This window comes from Crocuta crocuta, unplaced genomic scaffold, assembly GCF_008692635.1.
Source record: "Crocuta crocuta isolate KB4526 unplaced genomic scaffold, BGI_CrCroc_1.0 scaffold65, whole genome shotgun sequence".
Lineage (NCBI taxonomy): Eukaryota > Metazoa > Chordata > Mammalia > Carnivora > Hyaenidae > Crocuta > Crocuta crocuta.
Genome location: NW_027530683.1, coordinates 374,948 through 396,859, shown reverse-complemented (window position 1 = coordinate 396,859; position 21,912 = coordinate 374,948). Strand labels below are relative to the sequence as shown.

At 36.6% G+C, this 21,912-nt stretch overlaps 1 protein-coding gene across 1 annotated transcript in view; it reads left to right on the top strand.

Annotated features, from left to right (window-relative positions):
* MIA2 (MIA SH3 domain ER export factor 2) overlaps nucleotides 1-21,912 on the top strand; it is a 114,096-nt gene that overhangs the window by 5,143 nt on the left and 87,041 nt on the right. Inside the window, exons 2-5 of the mRNA XM_077769186.1 lie at nucleotides 9,793-9,908; nucleotides 12,823-12,956; nucleotides 14,496-14,582; nucleotides 17,396-18,602. Of these exons, the coding sequence (XP_077625312.1) occupies nucleotides 9,794-9,908; nucleotides 12,823-12,956; nucleotides 14,496-14,582; nucleotides 17,396-18,602 (1,543 nt within the window). The 5' untranslated portion in view covers nucleotide 9,793. The remainder of the gene's footprint in view (nucleotides 1-9,792; nucleotides 9,909-12,822; nucleotides 12,957-14,495; nucleotides 14,583-17,395; nucleotides 18,603-21,912) is intronic.

Here is a 21,912-nt window from a genome sequence, read left to right as displayed (position 1 = left end):
TTTTTTAAATTTATTTCTAGGAGAGAGAGAGAGAGACAGCACGAGCAGAGGAGGGTCAGAGAGAGAGGGAGTCACAGACTGAAACAGGCTCCAGGCTCTGAGCTGGCAGTCAGCACAGAGCCCGACCCGGGGCTCGAACCCACGAACCGCGAGATCATGACCTAAGTGAAAGTCGGACGCTTAACCGACTAAGCCACCCAGGCGCCCCATAACTTTAAAATACTTTAAAATGACTCAGCTGGTTGAGTGTCTGACTTAGGCTCAGGTCATGATCTCGTGGTTTGTGATCGAGCCCACATTGGGCTCTCTGCTGTCAATGAAGAGCCCACTTTGGATCCTCTGCCCCTTCTCTCTGCACCTCCCCTGCTTGCACTCTCTCTCAAAAATAAAAAATAAACATTGAAAAAAGATAAAATAAAATAAAATGTTCTGTATGGTACAGTAGTAGTGGTTACATGACTATGCATTTATCAAAACCCATAGAATTGTATGGTATAAAGAGTTAATTTTACTATATGCAAATATTTTATAAAATCAACTTGAACGGCAGGGAAACCCAACATGGAATGTAGGCTATGGCAAATAAATCTAATTGTATTATAAATACATGATACAGCCACACTGAAGGGAATGGGAAAGAAAGGAGCTGACCTAAATAACTTTGTAAAGGAGTATTTTGATTAGTTACTGTAACGCTAAAGATAAAAAGAGTTATACATAAGTGTCTAACTCTTGTAAATTTGTTTATCACAGGGTATGGGTTATCAATTTTGAAACTATTTTAAATGTATGCTAGGGTTGAACAATAAGTAAATATATTACAGATAATGGGTCAGTTTTCTTACTGTTGGACAACTTACTGTTGAGTTCTTTGATATTCCTCCCTCCAAGAGGTGGAGTTAGATTCTTCTCTCTTGAAAGTAGGCTGGACTTAGTAACTCCCTTTAAATGAACAAAATATGGAAAAGAAAAAATAGTTGCTTTACATCAGAGACACCTGGTGGAACTTAACCAAGTAATCAATGTTAATATTACCAGTAACAGACATATTGATATCATGTATAACCTCTGATAGGCTGTGATGAGGAGGGTACACCACTCTGATATTCCTCTCACAACTCTACAACTTCAGTATAATCATGAGAAATCATCAGATAAATGCAAATTGAGACACATTAAAAAGTGTCAATGTATGCAAAGCAAGGAAAGAATAAGAGACTGTCACAGAAGAGTATCAGAGAAGATTGAGGGGACAGGAGAACTAAATACAATGTAGTATCTTGAATTTGATCTTTGAACAGCAAAAGGACATTAGTTAGAAAACTAGGGAAATTATAACCAAGTCTGTAGTGAATGTATTGTACTAATGTTAATTTATTATGTTTGAACGTTGTACTAGGCTTATATATAAGGTTGTATAGAATGTTGACTTGGAGGAAGCTGGGTGAAGGGTATACAGGAACTCTGTATTTGCAACTCTTATGAAGATCTAAAACTGTTTCAAAATAAATAGGCCTTTGAAAACAGGCTTATGACTACTTTTTCCAAACCATCAAATTTTAATTATACTAGAAATAATTTGCATTGTTTTACTTTTATTTACTTAAGATGTCATAAACCAAACTCATGATCTTCCTCTGCCTCTCTTCCAAGCCTGATCCTCTCCTGTGCTCCTGTCTCAGTAAATTGCACCACCATGTTCTCTCTCAGTTGTCCAACTAGGAAACAGAATCATCCTTGACTTTTCCTTCTCCCTTGCTTAGTGTTTATTTTTTATTTTTGTTGTTGAGAGAGAGAGAGAGAGAGAGAGAGTGTGTGCGTGTGTGTGCATGCAAGCAGGGGAGGGGCAGAGAGAGAAGAAGACTGAGGATCCAAAGAAGGTTCCACACTACCAGCAAAGAGCCCAATATAGGGATCCAACTCATGAACTGTGAGATCACGACCTGAGCCAAAGTCTGACGCTTAACCGACTGAGCCACCCAGGCGCCCCTATAAGTTAAGTCTTAAAAAAAAAGAAGCTTGGGGGGATGTGGTACTTAGCAACATGGACACCAAAAGAGACAAGAAGGAAAGGTGTATAAATGGGGACAGGATGGCAGCAGAGTGTGAAGGAGGATGATTTTGGAAGAGATGGCATAAGAGTATATAAAATTGACCCATATTGGTTCTTAAAAGACATTAAGCTATTGATGATTGGAAATTAATAGGAATACTAAATATTTCTGTACTGTTGCTCATTAACCTATTCATATAGCAGCCTGTCAAGCATTCCCTATGGTGTTTGGGAATCCAAAGGCTTTTTAAAACTTTGCTTGCTGGATATTTATACTCTTACTGCTACGACTACTATCAACCCAATGACAAAGATATAAATGGACCTAATTCTTTTTGTCATATTTTTAAAATAAAAATTAATCAAAAGGATTATCTGACTTCCTTTTTGATATGAGAGAGCAGCACAACTGAAGATAGAATTTCATTTGGTCATGAAGCATAAAGAATCTGCTCTTCAAAGGAAATCAATTAATTTATTCATTCATGCATGTATTCTTTCTTTCAATAAAAAGTTATTGAGTAATGTATTTATTAAATGATTTAATGTAAGGAACTTGAAGAATAAGTAGAAGTTAGCAAAACAAAAAAGTGAACTTATATGATAAAAACACAAATAATAGTCATTCCCTCCCTTAAAACTACCTATGGCTTCCCACTTAGAATAAAACTTACACTTACTTCCACAGCCAAAAGTCCCTGCATGATTGGACCTCTATGTCTCCTACCATGTCCACCACTCTTCACTTGCCTTTCTGTTTCTTGATTGTATATAGCAACTTATTTTTCACTTTTTAAAAAAAAATTTATTTTATTTTTTTTGAGAGGGAGAGTGGGAGGCACAGATTGAGAGAGAGAGTGGGAGGCACAGAGAGAGAGAGAGGGAGAATCCAAGCTGGTTCTCCACTGTCAGCTCAGAGCCTAACATGGGGCTTTAACTGTGAGATCATGACCTGAACCAAAACCATTCAGAAGCTTACCTGACTGAGCCATCCAGGGGCCCCTATTTTTCACCTTAAAGCTTTGTCTCTTATATACTGGAATGCATCCAATATGACTCCTTCATTTTTTTTTTTCTTTAAATCTTCAGTAATCAAGCTTCAGACAATGAAGTATGACCTCCTCCTTAATTATTCTGTCTGCACAAAATGTTCTGCCTTCCTATTCCCCTATCTTAAGTCAAATGTCACTCTCTAGAGATGCCCTCCCTGACAACTTTATCTAAGTAGACAGTTTTCTCCATAATAACTTATCACTACCTGTACTTATCTTGTTCATTTATTTGTTTGCCTGTTCTTTTCTGTCTTCCTTCATTAGCATTCAAGGTCCATGAGAGCAAGGACTTTGTCCTGTTCATTACTATATCTCCAGTCCCTAGAAGAATGTCTGACACATATGGGCATTCAATAAATAATGTCTACCCTGAAGGATAAGATTTATATTTGAAATGTTTTAAAAAATTTTTTTAATTTATTTATTTTTGAGACAGAGATAGAGGCAGAGTGTGAACTGGCAAGGGGCAGAGAGAGGGGGAGACACAGAATCTGAAGCAGGCTCCAGGCTCTGAGCTGTCAGCACAGAGCCCAACAGTGGGGCTTGAACTCACGAACCATGAGATCATGACCTGAGCTGAAGTCAGACACCCATTCCTGACTGAGACACCCAGGCGCCCCTGAAATTTTTTTTAATATTTGAAATATTAAGCTCACTAGTACAAAGTTGATGCTTAACAAAATTAAATTCCTTTCTAATACACAGATGAGAGTAATCAATTCAGTCCCCTGATCAGCAAATATCTTACTCGTGTCATCTTGGATGTCGAAGATGTTGCATACTGTTATAAAGAAGCACATAGTAAAGAAATAATGACAGTGGGTGGGATATTCTCTTGTTGCTCCTCCTAATCCACCCTTCACTCTTTACCACTGTGCTCTCTGTCCCTGGAACACTGACCTTTAGTACTGCTTCAAAGGTTTCCCTTTATTCTCTGGCATCTGACTGGGTTTGGCCAACGGAACCATTGGGAGATCAGAAAGTGAAAGAGTAAGGTTTTCCTGAGTTCCTTTACTGATGTCTTCAAGTTCCTGTTGGGGAGCCCTCTCCTATAGTTCTCTCCAGGCAGTGGTCACGTCATGCTGGGGACGTTAGTATCCCTTGTTGGTTTCCCTGAACTGTGAACAGTGTCGACACTGTTGCAAACAGTCCATAAAAATTTCCTCAATGAGAGTAGTGCCATCCCTCAAAATGGAACACCCATCTCTCTCCTGTTAGAACTCCAATACAGGCAGAATAAGAAAAAGTGGGCAGAATTAAAACATGGCCTTCAGCAACACAAAAGCAACAAAGGTAAAAGGAGCCATGGAGTGATAAGCACATCCCCAAATGTTTGATGGAGTCATGGAGCCATGGAGTCATAAGCGCGGCCCCAAATGTGTGTGCTCTGCTGCCTCCCATTTTTGTGTCTTTGGATCACTAGCGTCTGAGGTTGGATCCTCTAGAAGTAGACACTGAGAAGAGTTAGGGTTTCAAGGGGTCACCACTAATGAAAGGAAGGGGGAGAAAGCCGGATTAGGGAAAAAGTGAAGTCAAACGATAGTGCAGGCTCTACAAAGCTTCAGTTAACCCAACAGGGAGCTCTTGAGTGAGGAATGCCTGTCAGAGTGTCCCAGTTGGGCTGAAATGACCCCCACATTTTGTACTCTCTTCTCATTTATCTGCTAGATTTGCCAGATCACGCAGGAAAGGGCAATCTTGGGTAAGGTGGCTCTCTGCAGCTGAGGCAGACCTTGAAGTAGCTGTCTACCAGAGCCTGCCTGCTACCTGTACTCCCTGCAGCTAAGCAGAAGGTCTTACCTTGAAGAAGGAATATGGGAGGGCCATCTTTATGTTTTCCACACCAGTCTGAATCTTAATCTTTCTTGGACCTGTCTCTCACTACATACCTGTCTATCATGGGAACTGTTTTCAAAGGCTTTGTTCTAGTACCCCCTCCCTAGTAAAAACTATCCCAGCTTAATTAATTCAGCTTATCCCATGTAACTTCTAATCAAATATCTCTATCTTATGTATTTACAGAGTAACAGGCAGCTGGGTAAAGGAAATACGTTCTCATTTTAGGAAATCTGATGTACTAAGAGACAAGATAGTATTATACAGTATCAGAAATGACATCACTAAGCAGAAGAGTTACAGTATTCACGATTATGTCTTCACATTGTCAGAGAAAGGATTGCTCTGTGATATTATCTCTAAGATACTGAACATGTGTGGCTTTGATGGTTTATTTTTTAGCTTTATGCAGTAAGTACTCTTACTTCCTGTATGGTCTTTGAAGAATGTCATAGTTCTTCCAAATCAGTATTCCTGAGTGTTACCATGAAATCTTCCTCAGTAGCAGTATTATATTTTATTTATTAATTTTAAAAAGTTTTTATTTATTTTTTAAAATTTTATTTGAATCCAAGCAAGTTAATATAGTGTAGTCATGGTTTCAGGAATAGAATTTAGTGATGCATCACTTACATACAACACCCAGTGCTCAACCCAACAAGTGCCTTCCTTAGTGCCTATCACCCAGTTAGCCCATCCCCCACCCAACACTCTTCCAGCGAACCCCAGTTTGTTCTCTATTTAGTTAAGGGTCTTTTATGGTTTGCCTCCTTCTCTGTTTGTAACTTATTTTTTGTTCTCTTCTTGTATGTTCACCTGTTTTGTTTCTTAAATTCCACATATGAATGAAATGATATTTATCTTTCTCTGACTTATTTCAGGTTACATGTACACTCCAGTTCCATTCACATTGTTGCAAATGGCAAGATTTCATTCTTTTTGATTGCCAAGTGGTATTCCATTGTGTGTGTGTGTGTGTGTATAATGTATATAATACATAATATATATAATTTATTTATTTTTAAATGTTTATTTATTTTCGAGAGAGAGAGAGAGAGAAAGAGAGAGAGAGGGAGAGGGAGAAAGAACCAGCAGGGGAGTGGCAGAGAGAAGAGACAGAGTATTGAGGCAAGCTCTGTGCCAACAGCAGAGGGCCCAATGTGGAGCTAGAACTCACAAACTGTGAGAACATAACTCGAGGTGAAATCAGACACTTAACTGACTGAGCCACCCAAGTGACCCTCCATTGTGATATATATACCACATCTTCTTTTATCCATTAGTCAGTCAACGGACATTTGGGTTCTCTCCATAATTTGGAAATTGTTGATAGTGTTGCTATAAACATTGGGGTGTATCTTCCCCTTCGAANGGCGCCCCATATTTTTTAATATTTTGAGGAAACTCCATACTGTTTTCCAGAGTGGCTGCACCAGTTTGCATTCCCACCAGCAGTGCAAAAGGTTCCTCCTTCTCCGCATCCTCGTCAACATCTGTTGTTTCCTGAGTTGTTAATGTTAGCCATTCTGACAGGTGTGAGCTGGTATCTCATTGTGGTTTTGATTTGTGTTTCCCTGATGATGAGTGATGTTGAGCATCTTTTCATATGTCTCTTAGCCATCTAGATGTCTAGCAGTATTATATTTTAATATTGATACAACACTTGACCTGAAAAGTGTATTAGCAACTAGATAATATCTAACTAGCATAATATGATAATCTTAATAGTGAAAATTAATGCTTTGTTTCTCTTTTTAAAAATTTTTAATGTTTATTTATTTTTGAGAGACAGTGCGAGCAGGAGGGGGGCAGAGAGAGAGGGAGACACAGAATCCAAAGCAGGCTCCAATCTCTGAGCTGTCAGCACAGTGTCTGATGCAGGGCTCAATCCCACAAACTGTGAGATCATGACCTGGGCTGAAGTCGAACACTTAAACCAACTGAGCCACCCAGGGCCCTGATGCTTTGGTTTCTTTAAAATAAATGTTCTTGGGGCACCTGGGTGGCTCAGTCTGTTGGGCATCCAACTTCAGCTCAGGTCATGATCTCACGGTTCGTAGGTTTGAGCCCTGTGTCAGGCTCTGTGCTGACAGCTAGCTCAGAGCCTGGAGCCTGCCTCAGATTCTGTGTCTCCCTCTCGCTCTGACTTTCCCTGCTCACGCTGCCTCTCTCTCTCAGAAATAAATAAAACATTAAAAAGTTAAAAAAAAATGTTCTTATACCTTTTGCGTACCACCTCTTCACCTGGGTTTGTTAGAGATGGTTAATGGTATGCTACCACATTTCAGATATCTTGAAAATTATATACAATGAAATAATCTGAGTCCATTTTATAACAAGAAAGTGGGAACATTTTTAGTGAAGAAAATCTTCAGGCTGGTATCTTAGGCAAGAATTTTCCCCTGTTTTTCTTGACTCACATTTCCTTAAGGTCCATCAATAGAAAAATTTAAATTTAGCTGAGTTCTTAAGTTAAAACAAAATTAGGTGGCTGGCTGGCTCAGTTGGCAGAGCATGTGACTCTTGACCTTGGTGTTGTGAGTTCAAGCCCCATGCTGGGCATAGAGATTGCTTAAAATAAAAAAAAAGTCTTAAAAAACAAAATTAAATTAATTAGTTCAGAATTTAGCTGTGATGTCTTTAATTTGAATACAAAAAAGTTTAAAGAATATTAATATTAAATATTCTTGATTTGATATTATAAATTATGCAAATAATTTTGTGCCCAAGTTTGTCTTTGACAACCATTTCTAGACTTGTAGAAGTATTCAAGAAACTAACCTAAATTTTTTGAGTGTGCACTTGTACAACTATGCAGTGTCCTGATTGCAAGCCAAATGATCCTCAAATTCATGCTCTATCAGATTCATTCTAAAGATGTAAAAATCTCTGATCTAACACAGGGGAATTCTTACTAAATTTTGTTTTTGGAAAACAAACAATAAGACTGTTTTTGTTTTGTTTTGTTTTGTTTTTTTGTAGGATCCTTAATGAAAAGCCCCTCACTTTAGTTTGTTCAGGTGCTGGATATTTGTTTTATTTATGTCAGGCACTAGAGGGAAGTGTGGTGTCACACAACTGCTGTATTCTGCAAACCATATACACTGTGGCATGCCCAAATATAGGGAAGAGGTACAGCAAAGAAGGACTTAGAAGAATACTTTCTCAAGATTGAAATGGACACGTGTGGTTTCCTTAGATCTACTGAGATCTAGTGTTTTACACAGAAAGTCCCAACATAAGGCTTTGATCCTTTTTAAACAGTAACATTCAAGTAACTGATTTTCATAGCTTTATTGTTATTTTACAAGACCTGCCCCTGATTTTTTTTTGTTTATTTATTTTTGCTATGTCCTTAATTTTTTTTAAAGGCAAATAATATAGAAAAGTACATAGAAAAAGTGAACACAGCTTGGAATCATGCTATATATTCTCACCATATGGGGAAAGATTCTTTCAGATATCTTTCTCCAGTGACAGAAATATGCAATTAAAAATTTTGTTTAACATTTATTCATTTTTTAGAGACAGAGAAAGACAGAGCACAAGTGGAGATGGGGCAGAGAGAGAAGGAGACACAGAATCTGAAGCAGGCTCCAGGCTCTGAGCTGTTAGCGGGGCTTGAACTCACAACCCATGAGATCATCATGACCTGAGATGAAGTCAGATGCTTAAGTCAGGGTGACTGAGCCACCCAGGTGCCCCAGAAATATGCAATTTTAAATACATGGAATAATACTGTACTTGTTGATTCTGGAATAGTTTTGTTGCAGATGGCAATAGACATCATTCTGTGACAGATGACTTGATTCTTGGTGGTATAGCAGTTATGAGTAGGGGGATTTAGAGTGCCTCAATTCAAATTTCTTCTCTACTCACTATGTGACTATTGGCAAGTGATTTAATCCATCTCTGTGTACCTCAGTTTCCTCATATGCAAAATGGGGATGATAATATTACCAACCTTAGACAACTGACGTGGTAGTTAAATCGTATAATTAAGTGTTTAAGACAATATCTGGAACCTATGAAGTACTTACCACATTTTAACTACTCTTCTTCTTTTTTTAATGTTTATTAATTTATTTTGAAAGAGATTACAAACGCACCCGGGAGGGGCAGAGAAGGAGAGATAAAGAGTATCCTAAGCAGGTTCCACGTTGTCATCATAGAGCCCAATGTGGGGCTCAAACCCATGAACTGTGAGATCATGACCTGAGCTGAAATCAAGAGTCAGATGTTTTACCAAGTGAGCCACCCAGGTGCCCCAAATTATCTATTACTCTTAAAAGTTTCAACTTCATAGAAACACTGAAGGTTTTTAAAATATGAAAGTGGGACTTTTTTCAAATAACTTTCATCATATTTCAAAACCATGCTTTTAATATAAATTATTACTGCTTCTACATATAACTATATACTTTCTCTATTGATGTTGGTATTTGCATACTCAGTTTGTATTTATTACTTGATCTACCTGAAGACTTTGACAGAAAGAGATGAATTCTAAAACAGGTTTAAGAACTGTCCTATTGAATGCAAGTTACCTTTAAGTCAGAGAGTTCTACACAGGTCACTTTTACAATCCATGAGTCCAACTAAAAATCTCCGTTAATTATTAAACCATTATGTACTATCTGGATACCTGACACTGCAGATTGCGAACAGACAGCGTTTGTCCCTTTAGTCTAAACACCAATTGAAAAATGTAATTATTAAGAGATTTTTAGAAAACCCAACATCTTCTTCTCTTAAATTTAGTAGAGAAAGTGGGGTATCTCTTGTTTTGACTGGCATATCTATGGCAAAACAAATGGTTTAAATCTTGTTTGCGATTCCTGCTTGTTTTAGCATGGCGGAGCTTGGAGTTCACAGAACTCTCCTTTTGGTAATTTCTCTGACAAATTGTCTGGAGGGCACAAAACTGCTGGCAGACTTTAAAAAATGTGGTGACTTGGAATGTGAAAGTAAGTTTGCTTTTCTTTTTTTCCTTCTTTTCCTCTTAAACTGAGGTTCTGAAATGGCAGAATATGTTTTTGTGGACATGTATGATAGAAGTAAGCATTAATATCATTGAGAAATATTTGCAATTATAAAATATACTTCACTAAAAAAAGAAAATGTTAGAAGCAAAGCATTTTGTAATAGTTTTTAACGTAAATATATGAAGGGACAAAGATCAGCCTGATATATAAATATATCAGAATTATAAAGATATTAATCCAGGCTTCAAAAACAAACAAATCAGTACTTTTCCTATTTTTTAAGATAGTTATAATTGATTTGTATTATTATCTAAACTTTATTAAACATTAATCATTTCTGTGTTCATTTACTATGTAAAAATATTGAAATCAGTGTTAGGAGTACATAATTTTATTTATATCCTTGAGTATTAAATTTCTCCTATGTTCTACAATGAAAAATTAATTTTCATTTTACTGGTTAAGAAGTTATTTTCTGTTATTAGCATTATGGTGCAAAATGAATAGTATCATAATATATTACAACTGTTTTAATGTTTATTTATTTAAAAAAATTTTTTTTTAAATTATTTTTTTAATGTTTATTATTATTGAGACAGAAGCACAGCATGAGTGGGGGAGGGGCAGAGAGAGAGGGAGACACAGAATCCGAAACAGGCTCCAGGCTCTGAGTTGTCAACACAGAGCCAGATGGGGGGCTCGAACCCTCGAACTGTGATATTATGACCTGAGCCGAAGCCGGATGCTCAACCGACTGAGCCACCCAGGCGCCCCAAATGTTTATTTATTTTTGAGAGTGAAAGAGAGACAGAGAGTGTGCGGGGGAGGGACAGAGAGAGAGAGGGAGACACAGAATCTGAAGCAGGCCCCAGGCTCTGAGCTGTCAGCACAGAGCCCGATGCCGGGCTCGAACTCATGAACTGTGAAATCATGACCTGAGCTGAAGTGAGACACAACCGAATGAGCCACCAGGTGCTCCTACAACTATTTTAAATATGTTCTCTCTCCATTATGTGAAAATTATTTTTAATTTGTAATATGTAAATTAAAAATCCAAAATATTATTAGTAGAAATGTTATAAGTAAATTTTTTATGAGTAAACATTTTCCTTAATCATTTAGGTATATAATTTGACATATAGAGAAGATTTACCAGATGATGTTTTATAAGAGTAATAGTCTCTCTTTCCTTCTTTATTCCTCATTTTAGTTTCCTTAGGGCCAGACACCAAACATGGACAGGGAACATTCAAATTCATAGTAATTTATAATGTTATTTTAACTTTAACTGTATGACTTAATCAAAATGTTTTACATATGTTAGTATAATTATAATAGATAATGTGTTATGTATATTACTTTATGTATTGAAGGGCTAGATCTAGTATATGTGGTTATGACCATTCATAGTTATTGAGGGCCTCTTATGTGCTGGGTCTGGAGGGGTGGGAGCATATATCTAAGAATAAAATGAAATGTCAGATAAGTTTCTTGCCCTCCAGGAATTTTCATTCTAATGACAGGTCAACATGAAAAAGTAAATACCAATACTGCATAAGAATAATAGGTAATATTGAAGTTCAGAGAAGTGGCAGAACAGGCTGGACCAATTCAGGATGTCTCATAAAAGAAGTAGAATATGAATTGACCAGGAAGAGAGACTGAAGAGTTTCCAGGTAAAGGAAAGAGCAGAAAGAAAAAGCTCAGAAAATGGAAGGCAGATGTTGCAGTGAAAATAACAGTGCAAATCTGGCTCCACCATTTATCAGGTGTGTGACCAACTTTTTAAGGCTTAGTTAAAGGCTCATTTGTTAGATTGATGTAAGATTATTGACCTTATAGGCCTGTTTTGAGGATTTAATAGAATAAAGATATGAAAGAGCTATTATAATGCCTGAAATATACAGTAGTCCCCTTTACCCATGGGTCACTTTCCATGGTTCCAGTTACTTAATGTCCACCATGGTCCAGAAGTAGATGATCCTGCTCCTGACTACTCACAAGGTCAATAGTATCCTAACGCTATGTCACAGTTCTTATCTCATTCACCTCACTTTATTTAATTTTATTTGGGCATTTTAGCATCTCACATCATTGCAAGAAGAGTAAGTACAGTAAAATAAGATATTTTGAGAAAGAGAGCACATAAATTGTATTTTAAAAAATTTTAATGTTTATTTTTAAGAGAGAGAGAGAACAGGGGAGGGTCAGAGAATTTGAAGCAGACTCCAGGCTCTGAGCTGTCAGCACAGAGCCCAATACTCAAACTCATGAACCATGAGATCATGACCTGAGCTGAAGTCGGACGCTTAATCGACTGAGGCACTTAGGCACCCCAGTATCACATAACTTTTACTACAGTAAATTTTTATAACTGTTCAATTTTACTATTAGTTATTGTTTTTAATCTCTTACTGTACTTAATTTAGAAATTAAACTTTATTATATGTATGTATACATAGGGGAAAACAAAGTATGTAGGGTTTGGCCCTATCTGTGGTTTCAGACACAGCGGTCCTGGAATGTATCTCCACCAGATAAGGGGGACTACTGTAGTAGGTACCAGGAAGAAATGAATCATCTTTGCCTTTCCTTCCTGACAAGAATGATAATAACATATTTCAGGGACAATGGATAGATGAACTTGACTGTAAAGGAATAAGAGGAAGTCATTTTAAATAAGGAAGAGGGCCAGGTTATTAGGATAGCCTTGGATACCAAAGAGCTTAGAACTGACCCTGTGTACAGTGGGAAATCTATGTAGATTTTGAGGTGATGAATGATACGAAGCAATTAGCACTTGGAAATACATAGGATAGACTAGAGGGGGGCAAGATGGAAGGAAGAGAAATAACATTTTAATTTAAATTGTGTTTTTCTTCACATGTTTACATAGCTTTAATAAGCAGAGTCTCAGCCATGAGAGATTACAGAGGACCAGACTGCCGATACTTGAACTTCACTAAGGGAGAAGAGATATCTGTTTATGTTAAACTTGCAGGAGAACGGGAAGATTTGTGGGCAGGAAGTGTAAGTATCTAGTCTTAAAAACTGAATGTAGAGCAAATGACTAGCTTGCACAAAATATCTATTTTTCATCTCTAAAGGAACTTTAATAATTTCTAAGCACTTTACATACACAACATACATGTAATATATATTTGAAATATTTATTAATTTAAATATTTAACACATTTAAACAAAAATGGTAAGGTTCAGTCCTGGTTTCAGAATTTCTATAAAAGTAGTGTTTTGGGAAGGCAGTCTGGTTGGGATAGAGAACTTAAGGGTGACTCGAAATTATTTTTATGTAATATGCATAGTTTTTGAACTTAGGTTTTATATTTACTTGGAGAATAAAATTACTTTAAAGCTTCCAGTGGAGATTTTGGCACATCTAGGCAACAGCAGCGATACTTAGGTGCTGCCAGTGGCCAAGTTTAAGAGAGACTGGGAAGTTTCACTTAATCAGATTAAAAGACAGGTCTCCCTGGGCAAGTAAATGACAGAGTTCTTATTGAAGAGATCCTCAGAAAGATTAGTATCCTAGAGAAGCAAAGTATATGAATTTTTCATGAAAAACAACAATTACTGGGAGAGCCTTTAATTTGGCCCAAAGTCCTAATATGTTGAAATTCCTAGAAGTCTGAATCATCTTTCTAAATATATAACATAGGAACATTGATAATTAATGTTTTCAGTTGGAAATGTTTGTACCTTTGATTGTATCATTATGCTTTATAATTAAGAGATGCTATGATAAGCAATTTTACTCCCAAGCTGAACAAGCATGACCAACCTGATGCGTACAAAATTTCCATTTTGAATATGCATCAGATTTCTCTGTGGTGTAGCCTCTGTGATCACTATTTGAAGGAGCAGATTCTATGTGGATCTACTCTGTTTTTTAGCAGCAGGGGCTGTGACTGAACTGCTGACTATCAATGGCCAGAATGATTTGGCTTCTTTTTTTTTTTTTTAATTTATTTCTAGGGGGGAGAGAGAGAGAGAGAGAGAGACAGCGTGAGCAGGGGAGGGTCAGAGAGAGAGGGAGTCACAGATTGAAACAGGCTCCAGGCTCTGAGCTGGCAGTCAGCACAGAGCCCGACGCGGGGCTCGAACCCACGAACCGCGAGATCATGACCTAAGCGAAAGTCGGACGCTTAACCGACTAAGCCACCCAGGCGCCCCACAGAATGATTTGGCTTCTATAGTTTCCAAGAGTCCTTACTGCTTACGGTCCCTTAAACATGCCAATGTATGTCTTTGAACACATTAGAGGCAATCAATGCAGCTGTTAGAAAAATGACACAGTAGGTATCATAAGAGAAAAAGAAAGCATTTTCTTGCTTACTATGTGTAAAAATGATAGTTCCACACAAAAGCGGCATGTAAGGTGTGGACCAGGGTGAAGTTTCAAGCATACTTAGTTTTATGCATTAGGTGATTAGCCCAGGCAGGCAGCTGTTTAAGAGACCACAATTTAAGAGCTACTGGCAAAATTAGGTTCAATAGTTATTATTGCTTTGATCATTCTTCCTTGTTAATCTTCATTCTTCATTTTGGTAGAAAGGAAAGGACTTTGGATATTTTCCCAGAGACGCAGTCCAGACTGAAGAGGTATTCATATCTGAGGAAGTTCAGATATCAACTAAAGTGAGTATTAAGCACATTTCAGTGTTAATTGCATTTAAATTTTCTTGGCTAAAACAGTTTTCTGTAGTATAAGTGTCTATTGGTTAAGTATTTTGTATAGTGAATACAGAAAATAGTTGGTCTGGGAACTCTAAGAATAGTTTGAATATGTGAATAAAATTAGGTTAAGACAAAGTTGATGACAGGCATATTGCTTTCTGAAAAATTAGCAGACAGGTAGTAGAGTATAGTGGTTAAGAACATAGATTCTGGAGGTAGACTGAGTTCAAAGCCTGACTATGGCTTTTTGTGACTTAATGTTCTCATCTGTAAAATGAGGATAATGATTTTAGTATACTGCTACTTCACAAATTTATGGGGAAAGATGAACATATGTAAAGTACATAGAACAGTATTTAGTAACGGCTATATAAGTGTTAGATATTATTACTAAAGTTATTATCCTACTGGGAAAAAATTTATTTCCCATCTCTTCCTCTGGGTCTTATATCTGTGCAACCTCTTTTGCTCTTGAGTTTTAAGTGAGCTTGATAATGTTGGGTTTGATAATGCTGGGCTTGATAATGAGAAAGGGAATCAGAAGGTGACTTTTCACTTAATTTTTAAAATATTTATTTATTTAAAGTTTTATTTTTAGTTATTTTGAGAGAGAGAGAGAGCACGAGCTGGGGAGGGACAGAGAAGGAGGGAGGGAAGGAGGGAGGGAGGGGGAGAGAGAGAGAGAGAGAGAGAGAGAGAGAGAGAGAGAATCCCAAGCAGGCTCTGCACTCTTAATGCGGGGTTCAAACTTAGAAGCCATGAGATCATGACCAGAGGTAAAATCAAGAGTCGATGCCCAACTGACTGAGCCAGCCAGGCTTCCTCAGAAGGTAACTTTTCAAAATGTGAGTCTGATTGGCCCATTTAATTCAGTTTCTAGGTTAAGGCAACCCCCCTTAAATAAGGTCAGTGTGAAGTGAGTCAGGACAGTCAAGCAAACTGTTTACTATCTGGCTCTTTCCCAGCATAAATTCTGGGATTAACAGTCAATTTACTGTATAATTACTGGTACTGTCAGTTTTTTGTGTTTTGTTTTTTGTTCTTAAAGACAGAATTCTCTTTTACTTTTATTTACTTATTTTTTAAGTAGGCTCCATGCCTAACATGGGGCTTGAACTTATGGTCCTGAGATCAAGAGTCACATTCTCTACAGACAAAGCTAGCCAGGTGTCTCTGATCCTGTAAGTTTTATCTCCAAAATATATCTGGAGTATATTCTCTTCTCATCATTTTCACTCTCCTCATAATCCTAATACAAGGCCTCATCATTTCTTAATTAGAATACTAAAATAGGAACACCTAGGTGGCTCAGTCAGTTAAGCATCTTCTAACTCCTGATCTCAGCTCAGGTCTTTCTGATCTCAGGGTTGTAAGTTCAAGCCCCAAGTTGGGCTCTGTTCTGAGTGTGAAGCCTAGTTGGGAAAAAAAATAATACTACAATAGCCTTCTAAGTGGTTTCCTTGTCTCTACATTTGCTCTCTTCCAATTCATTCTCCAAACAGCAATGGGTCACATGGGAACAAAAACCAACCAACCAACCAACCAAACAATATATGTGTGTGTGTGTGTGTGTGTGTGTATGTGTTTCAGATGTCATTCCTATAGATGTGATGTAGTTGCAACAAAGGTCTCAGTTGATTCCACAAGAATCTCTGAACCTGCGATGGCCTTTCAGAATTGTCTTGAATAGAGGCAAGGTGTTGGGTCTTTTTCCCTTTGCATTACTGGGTCATCTGGGGTAGTGTTACTTGGGCTAGGTTAGGCTAGTGTTTACTATAGACAGTTACTATTCCAAGCATTTCATTCATCTAATCTTCACAACACAACACCCCTATAAAGTAGGTACTATCATTATTCCACTTTACAGATGACGAGACTGATGCATAGAAAGGTCATATAATTCACTCAAGATCACAGAGATGACCTTGGCAGGGTCATGATTTAAACCCAGACGGTTGGCTCCAGAGTCTATTCTCAAGTACTTACTAGAATGCAGTGCCGAAAACATTGTAAAATGTCAATTTTGAAGTTTACTTTTTAAAAGTTCTGAACCTTATTCTCATTTCACAATGATCATATCCAAAGAGCAGCACATATCACTGTTTCATACCTTCAGATTAAAAAATAACAACTTTGGAGTACTTGGCTGACACAGTCAGTAGAGCATATGACTCTTGATCTCTGGGTTGTGAGTTCAATCCCCACATTGGGTATGACGACTACTTAAAATTTTAAAAAAATAGTAATTATAATAATAACTTCACCATTTTTCTTCTTGATTATTTGGTTGTTCTGTGAGATGAACAAGAGGATTCCCCACCTCAATTCGCTATATGTAATGTCTCAATAAAAGAAGTCTAAATGTTTTAGTGCAACATTTAACCAGGCCTTCATGCTTTACAGTCTCTGGTCTGTCTGAGCTATCACCATGTGCTGTAAAATTCCCCTCTCTTAAATCACCATGCAGCTGCATGTGCCTGTTCAGTGCACTCTTAGGAGAAACAAGATTTTGTGGACATGTATACCTTTTCATCAGGACTTTATTTTCAGAATATACTCAAAGCCTTGATTTATCATTTAGGTTTATATCATTGATCCTGGGAAGTCAATTGTGATATAAATATTTGAGATTAGGAGATCTGATTTTAGTTTATGCGGTGTGTTGAGCTAGTTTTATGGTCTTGGGAAAATCATAGTCATCCATTTTAAATGATTTAGGGATAAATAAGGAATTTTAGTGTATTTATGTCAATCATAATTTTTTTTTCTGTTAGGAATCTGATTTTCTTTGTCTTCTTGGAGTAAGCTATGCATTTGAAAATGAAGACAGTGAATTAAATAGTGATGATGGCAAAAATATATATCCTTATGAAGAAGATAAAGACCAAAAATTTAGTGTATCTGAAAGTGATTTTCAGACAGAATCTGGATTTTATTCAACTTCTGAAAGTATTTTGTTTGAAGATCAGTTTCCAGCATCGGAGGCTCCTGAAGATATCAGAAGTTCTAGGGAATCAAAAAACTGGGAAGGAGTGGAAGCTGGAAGTCTGGAAGAGGATTCTATTCCAGAAGTGGATCATATCCTACCATCCTCAACTGTGTCTGAAGTGAAAGGATGGTTTGGATTTGGAAGAGAACAAGCTGAAGGAAAGACTTTTGAATCGGTTATTGAATCTCTAGAAGAAAGTTCATTTCCAAGTAGAAAAATAGCAGGAGAAGATGAGAATGACCTAGAGGAATTAAATAATGATGAGTCCCAAACAGAACAAAATCAAGAACCAGAATCGGAATTCATTTCAGTGCCAAAGAAAGAGTCTGAATCAGGTTCCATCAGTCCTCAAACCACTGGTTGGTTTGGAGGTGGTTTTACAAGTTATTTAGGTTTTGGAGGTGAGGATACAGGGCTTGAATTATTGTCCAAAGAAAGCAGTCCACCACTACAAGATGCTCCTAATTCCGTATCATCTGAGGAAGAACCCACAGTTCCATGTACAGAAATATTAACAGAAAAAGAAGACACAATCACCAATGATAGCTCAAATTGGTTTGATTTTGGTTTTGGTATGCTAGGCTTTGTATATACCAATGAAGATAAAATTATATCAGATGATGGAAAAAGTGAAGAAGGAAGTGGAGGAGAGAAACACGAACATCTTCCAAAAAGTAAATTTGACCCTGATAAGGAACAAGAAATAAATACAATAAAAAATATGGGAACTGAAGATCAAGTAGAGAATGAAAGAGTCTTAGAGAAAACAGATGATTCTGATACTTTACCATATTTTAAAAAGTTCTTCTATAATTTTGACAATCCTTGGAACTTCCAGGACATTCCAAAGGAAACAGAGTTGCCATCCCCTAAACAGACACAGGATGAAAATAATGTAGCTGAAAATGATGAAACAGAAGAATTTTCAGTTGAAAATGATCAAACAGATAATATGAAAGTTATGATGCTGAAAAGCAGACACGGTCAGTCAGGTTGGTATAAAAATATCAGTTATGTAACTTATTTTTTAACATAATTTATTCTTATAAGTACAAATCAGATAAAGAAAACCCAGAAATCCATGTTTCTCAGCATATTCAATAATCAACAACAATCTTATCAAGTACCCTTTTATTAATTTCTGGTTTACTCTGGGAATTAGATCTTAATATTATAAAATAAAATACCAAGGTAAAAAGAATGATTGGCAATACATAGATATTCCAAGAAGATCTTAAGGTATTTTACAAAACATTTAAATTTTTATCAAAGTCGTATATGTAAACAGGTTTAAAAATATAAATAGTGCTATGCTTGTTCTTTTTATACAAAAGCAATTTGTTGCCTCTGTCCACCTCTACTCTCTCTGTCCCAGGGACAAGAATTTTTCTTTCCTTTTTTTTGTTTTGAAGCAAATTTCTTTCAGTATTTATTTCTATTTTCAAAATAGAATCTTTACATTGTTCTGCTTTGATTAGTCAGTTTTAGACAATGTCCACTGACTTTCTATTTTGGTAAATGAGAATTTCTTTTTTTTAAAAATTTTTAATATAGTTTATTTTTGAGACAAGGAGAGACAGAGCATGATTGGGGGATGGGCAGAGAGAGAGGGAGTCAGCAGAATCCGAAACAGGCTCCAGGCTCTGAGCTGTCAGCACAGAGCCCAATGGGGGGCTCCAACCCATGAACTGTGAGATCTGATCTGAGCCTAAGTCAGACGCTTAACCGACTGAGCCACCCAGGTGCCCAATGTAAATGAGAATTTCTGTTCATTTACATTAACTTTTAAATTTATGAACCCCTTCCCAATATAACTATATTTTAACAGTTTTCTGTCAGTTCTGGGAGCTAACCAGAAAGCTATGGAAAATGGCAGAGCAGGGGTGCCTGGATGGCATAGTCGGTTAAGTATCCGACTTTGGCTCAGGTCATGATCTCACAGTTCATGGGTTTGAGCCCCGCATTGGGTTCCATGCAGGCAGCCTGGAGCCTGTTTCAGATTCTGTGTCTCCCTCTCTCTCTGCCTGCTCATGCTCTGTCTCTCTCTTTCAAAAATAAATAAAAAGTATAAAAAATTTATTAAGAAAACGGCAGAGTATCAGAGGATACTTCTAGATCTAGACATCTAGGTATACAGCAATTCCTATGATTAGAAATGTGGATTCTATTTTAAATAAAAATTATATAACGTGACTTTCTCACATCTCCATTCTGAAGTCTCTCTGATGGACAGATTAGAAACTGCAAATACTGGCCAATAAAACAGGAACAACTGAACCTTAGAATGACAGACAACCTTTCATAAGAAGAGATCAACAATGTTGGCAGCTCAGAAGGAAACACATTTAATTTCCATTAGATATGATTGATTTTCTTGAATTTTCAGAAGAACTGTATGTCATTTCTTAATATTCTTCAAAATGTGAGCTCTTAACTGGATTAATACCTTCAACCGGAATATAGACTTAGATTTTTACTCTTTGCTAACTGAGAGAGGGGTAGGTGTGTTGCTCTCTCATGACTAAAATTATAGATTGTCAGAGACTGAAGAGGAAATGATTTTGTTCTACACTTGTTAGATCCTAAAGGAATATTTGTAAAAAGCAGATAAGAGTAACTGGGAAGAATAAATGAGGCTAAAATAAAGCAAAACAATATAAAGTCCTGAAATAAAGGAGATTCAAAATATAGAAATATGAAAATATTTTAGAGCATATTTATAGAAACTCCAAGGCATACTATCACTTTAGTAGAATTTATTTATTATTTCATATAGTGATGCTAGGAGAATTTCTTTTTTTAAATTTCTTTTTACTTATTTCTTTTTAATTTATTTCCAAGTTAGTTAGCATACATTACAATAATGATTTCAGGAGTAGATTCCAGTGATTCATCCCCTACATACAATACCCACTGCTTATCCCAGCAAATGTCTTCCTTAATGTCTCTTGCCCATTTAGCCCATCCCCCCTCCCACAACCCCTCCAGCAATCCTCAGTTCGTTCTCTATATTTAAGAGTCTCTTATGTTTTGTCCCCTTCCCTGTTTTTATATTATTTTTGTGAGAATTTCTAAATATGAACATGGGAGAACAATCATATGAGGATAGGACATTTATGCAATTACAACTAATTTTGAGGGACTTTGATGAAAATATTAGGAAATTCCTTTAAGTGTCTAAAAAAGATAGGTCATTCTATGTAAATAAAGTAGATTATTCCAAAATATTATATTAATTAAATGAAAAACAAACTGGGGTCCTGTAAAATTTAATTATTTTTTAAATCTTACTTTCTCTCTTTTTATTTCTTTCTTCCTTCCTTTCTCTTTCAAGAGAGATAGAGAGCAAGCTGGAAAGGGGAAAAGAGAGAGGAGACAGAATTCCAAGCAGGCTCTTCACTGTCATCACAGAGTCCTATGATGTGAGGCTCAAACTCACAAACTACAAGACCACCATCTGAGCCGAAGGCAAGAGTCGGACACTCAACTGACTGAGCCACCTAGGCTCCCCTAAAATTTATTTTTTAAAAAGTAATACTAAAAGGATTCAGATAAATCCATAGGCCCTACTTTCTGGCCATTGGAGAAATAGCTACAGCAGCCAATATTTTCAGATATTTTCAACAACTCTTTTAGGAAATAGCAAGTGAAAACTTGCCTTAATCAGAAAGATTAAATTAAAAAAATGAATCACTGATCTTAAATCAATATTTATGAAAAGCTGAGACCTGAGATAACCAGATTTACAGGAAAACTAATATACTGATAGAAGTATCTACAAAACAGATAAATTAGGGAACAGTTATTTATATCACAATATTAACTATTCTATAAAAGGACTACAATTGAACTTATTTAAATGAATTCTTCAAATATAGTTAAATATAAAAAGCTCTTCATTATGTTATTTGACTTAAAATTCTGTATATAAACAATTGTAAGAAAGGCATATCTGTATCTAATGTAAATCTCTTTTTTAAAATGTTTATTTATTTTGAGAGAGTGTGTACGTACATGTGCAGAAGTGTGCACTAGTGGGGTGGGGGCAGAGAGAGTGGGAGAGAATCTTAAGTGGGCTCCTTGCTGTCTGCACTGAGCCCCATGTGGGGCTCAATCTCAAACCAGGAGATCATGACCTGAGCCAAAATCAAGAGTTGGGCCACCAAGATGCCCTTGTATCTAATATAAATCTTAAAGCTTTGGTTTAAGTCATGTGAAAATAATACCCTGAAATTAATTAAATTAATTAATTAAATACAAAAATATTATAGGAAGTATTCATTTTTCTTAACATATGTATTT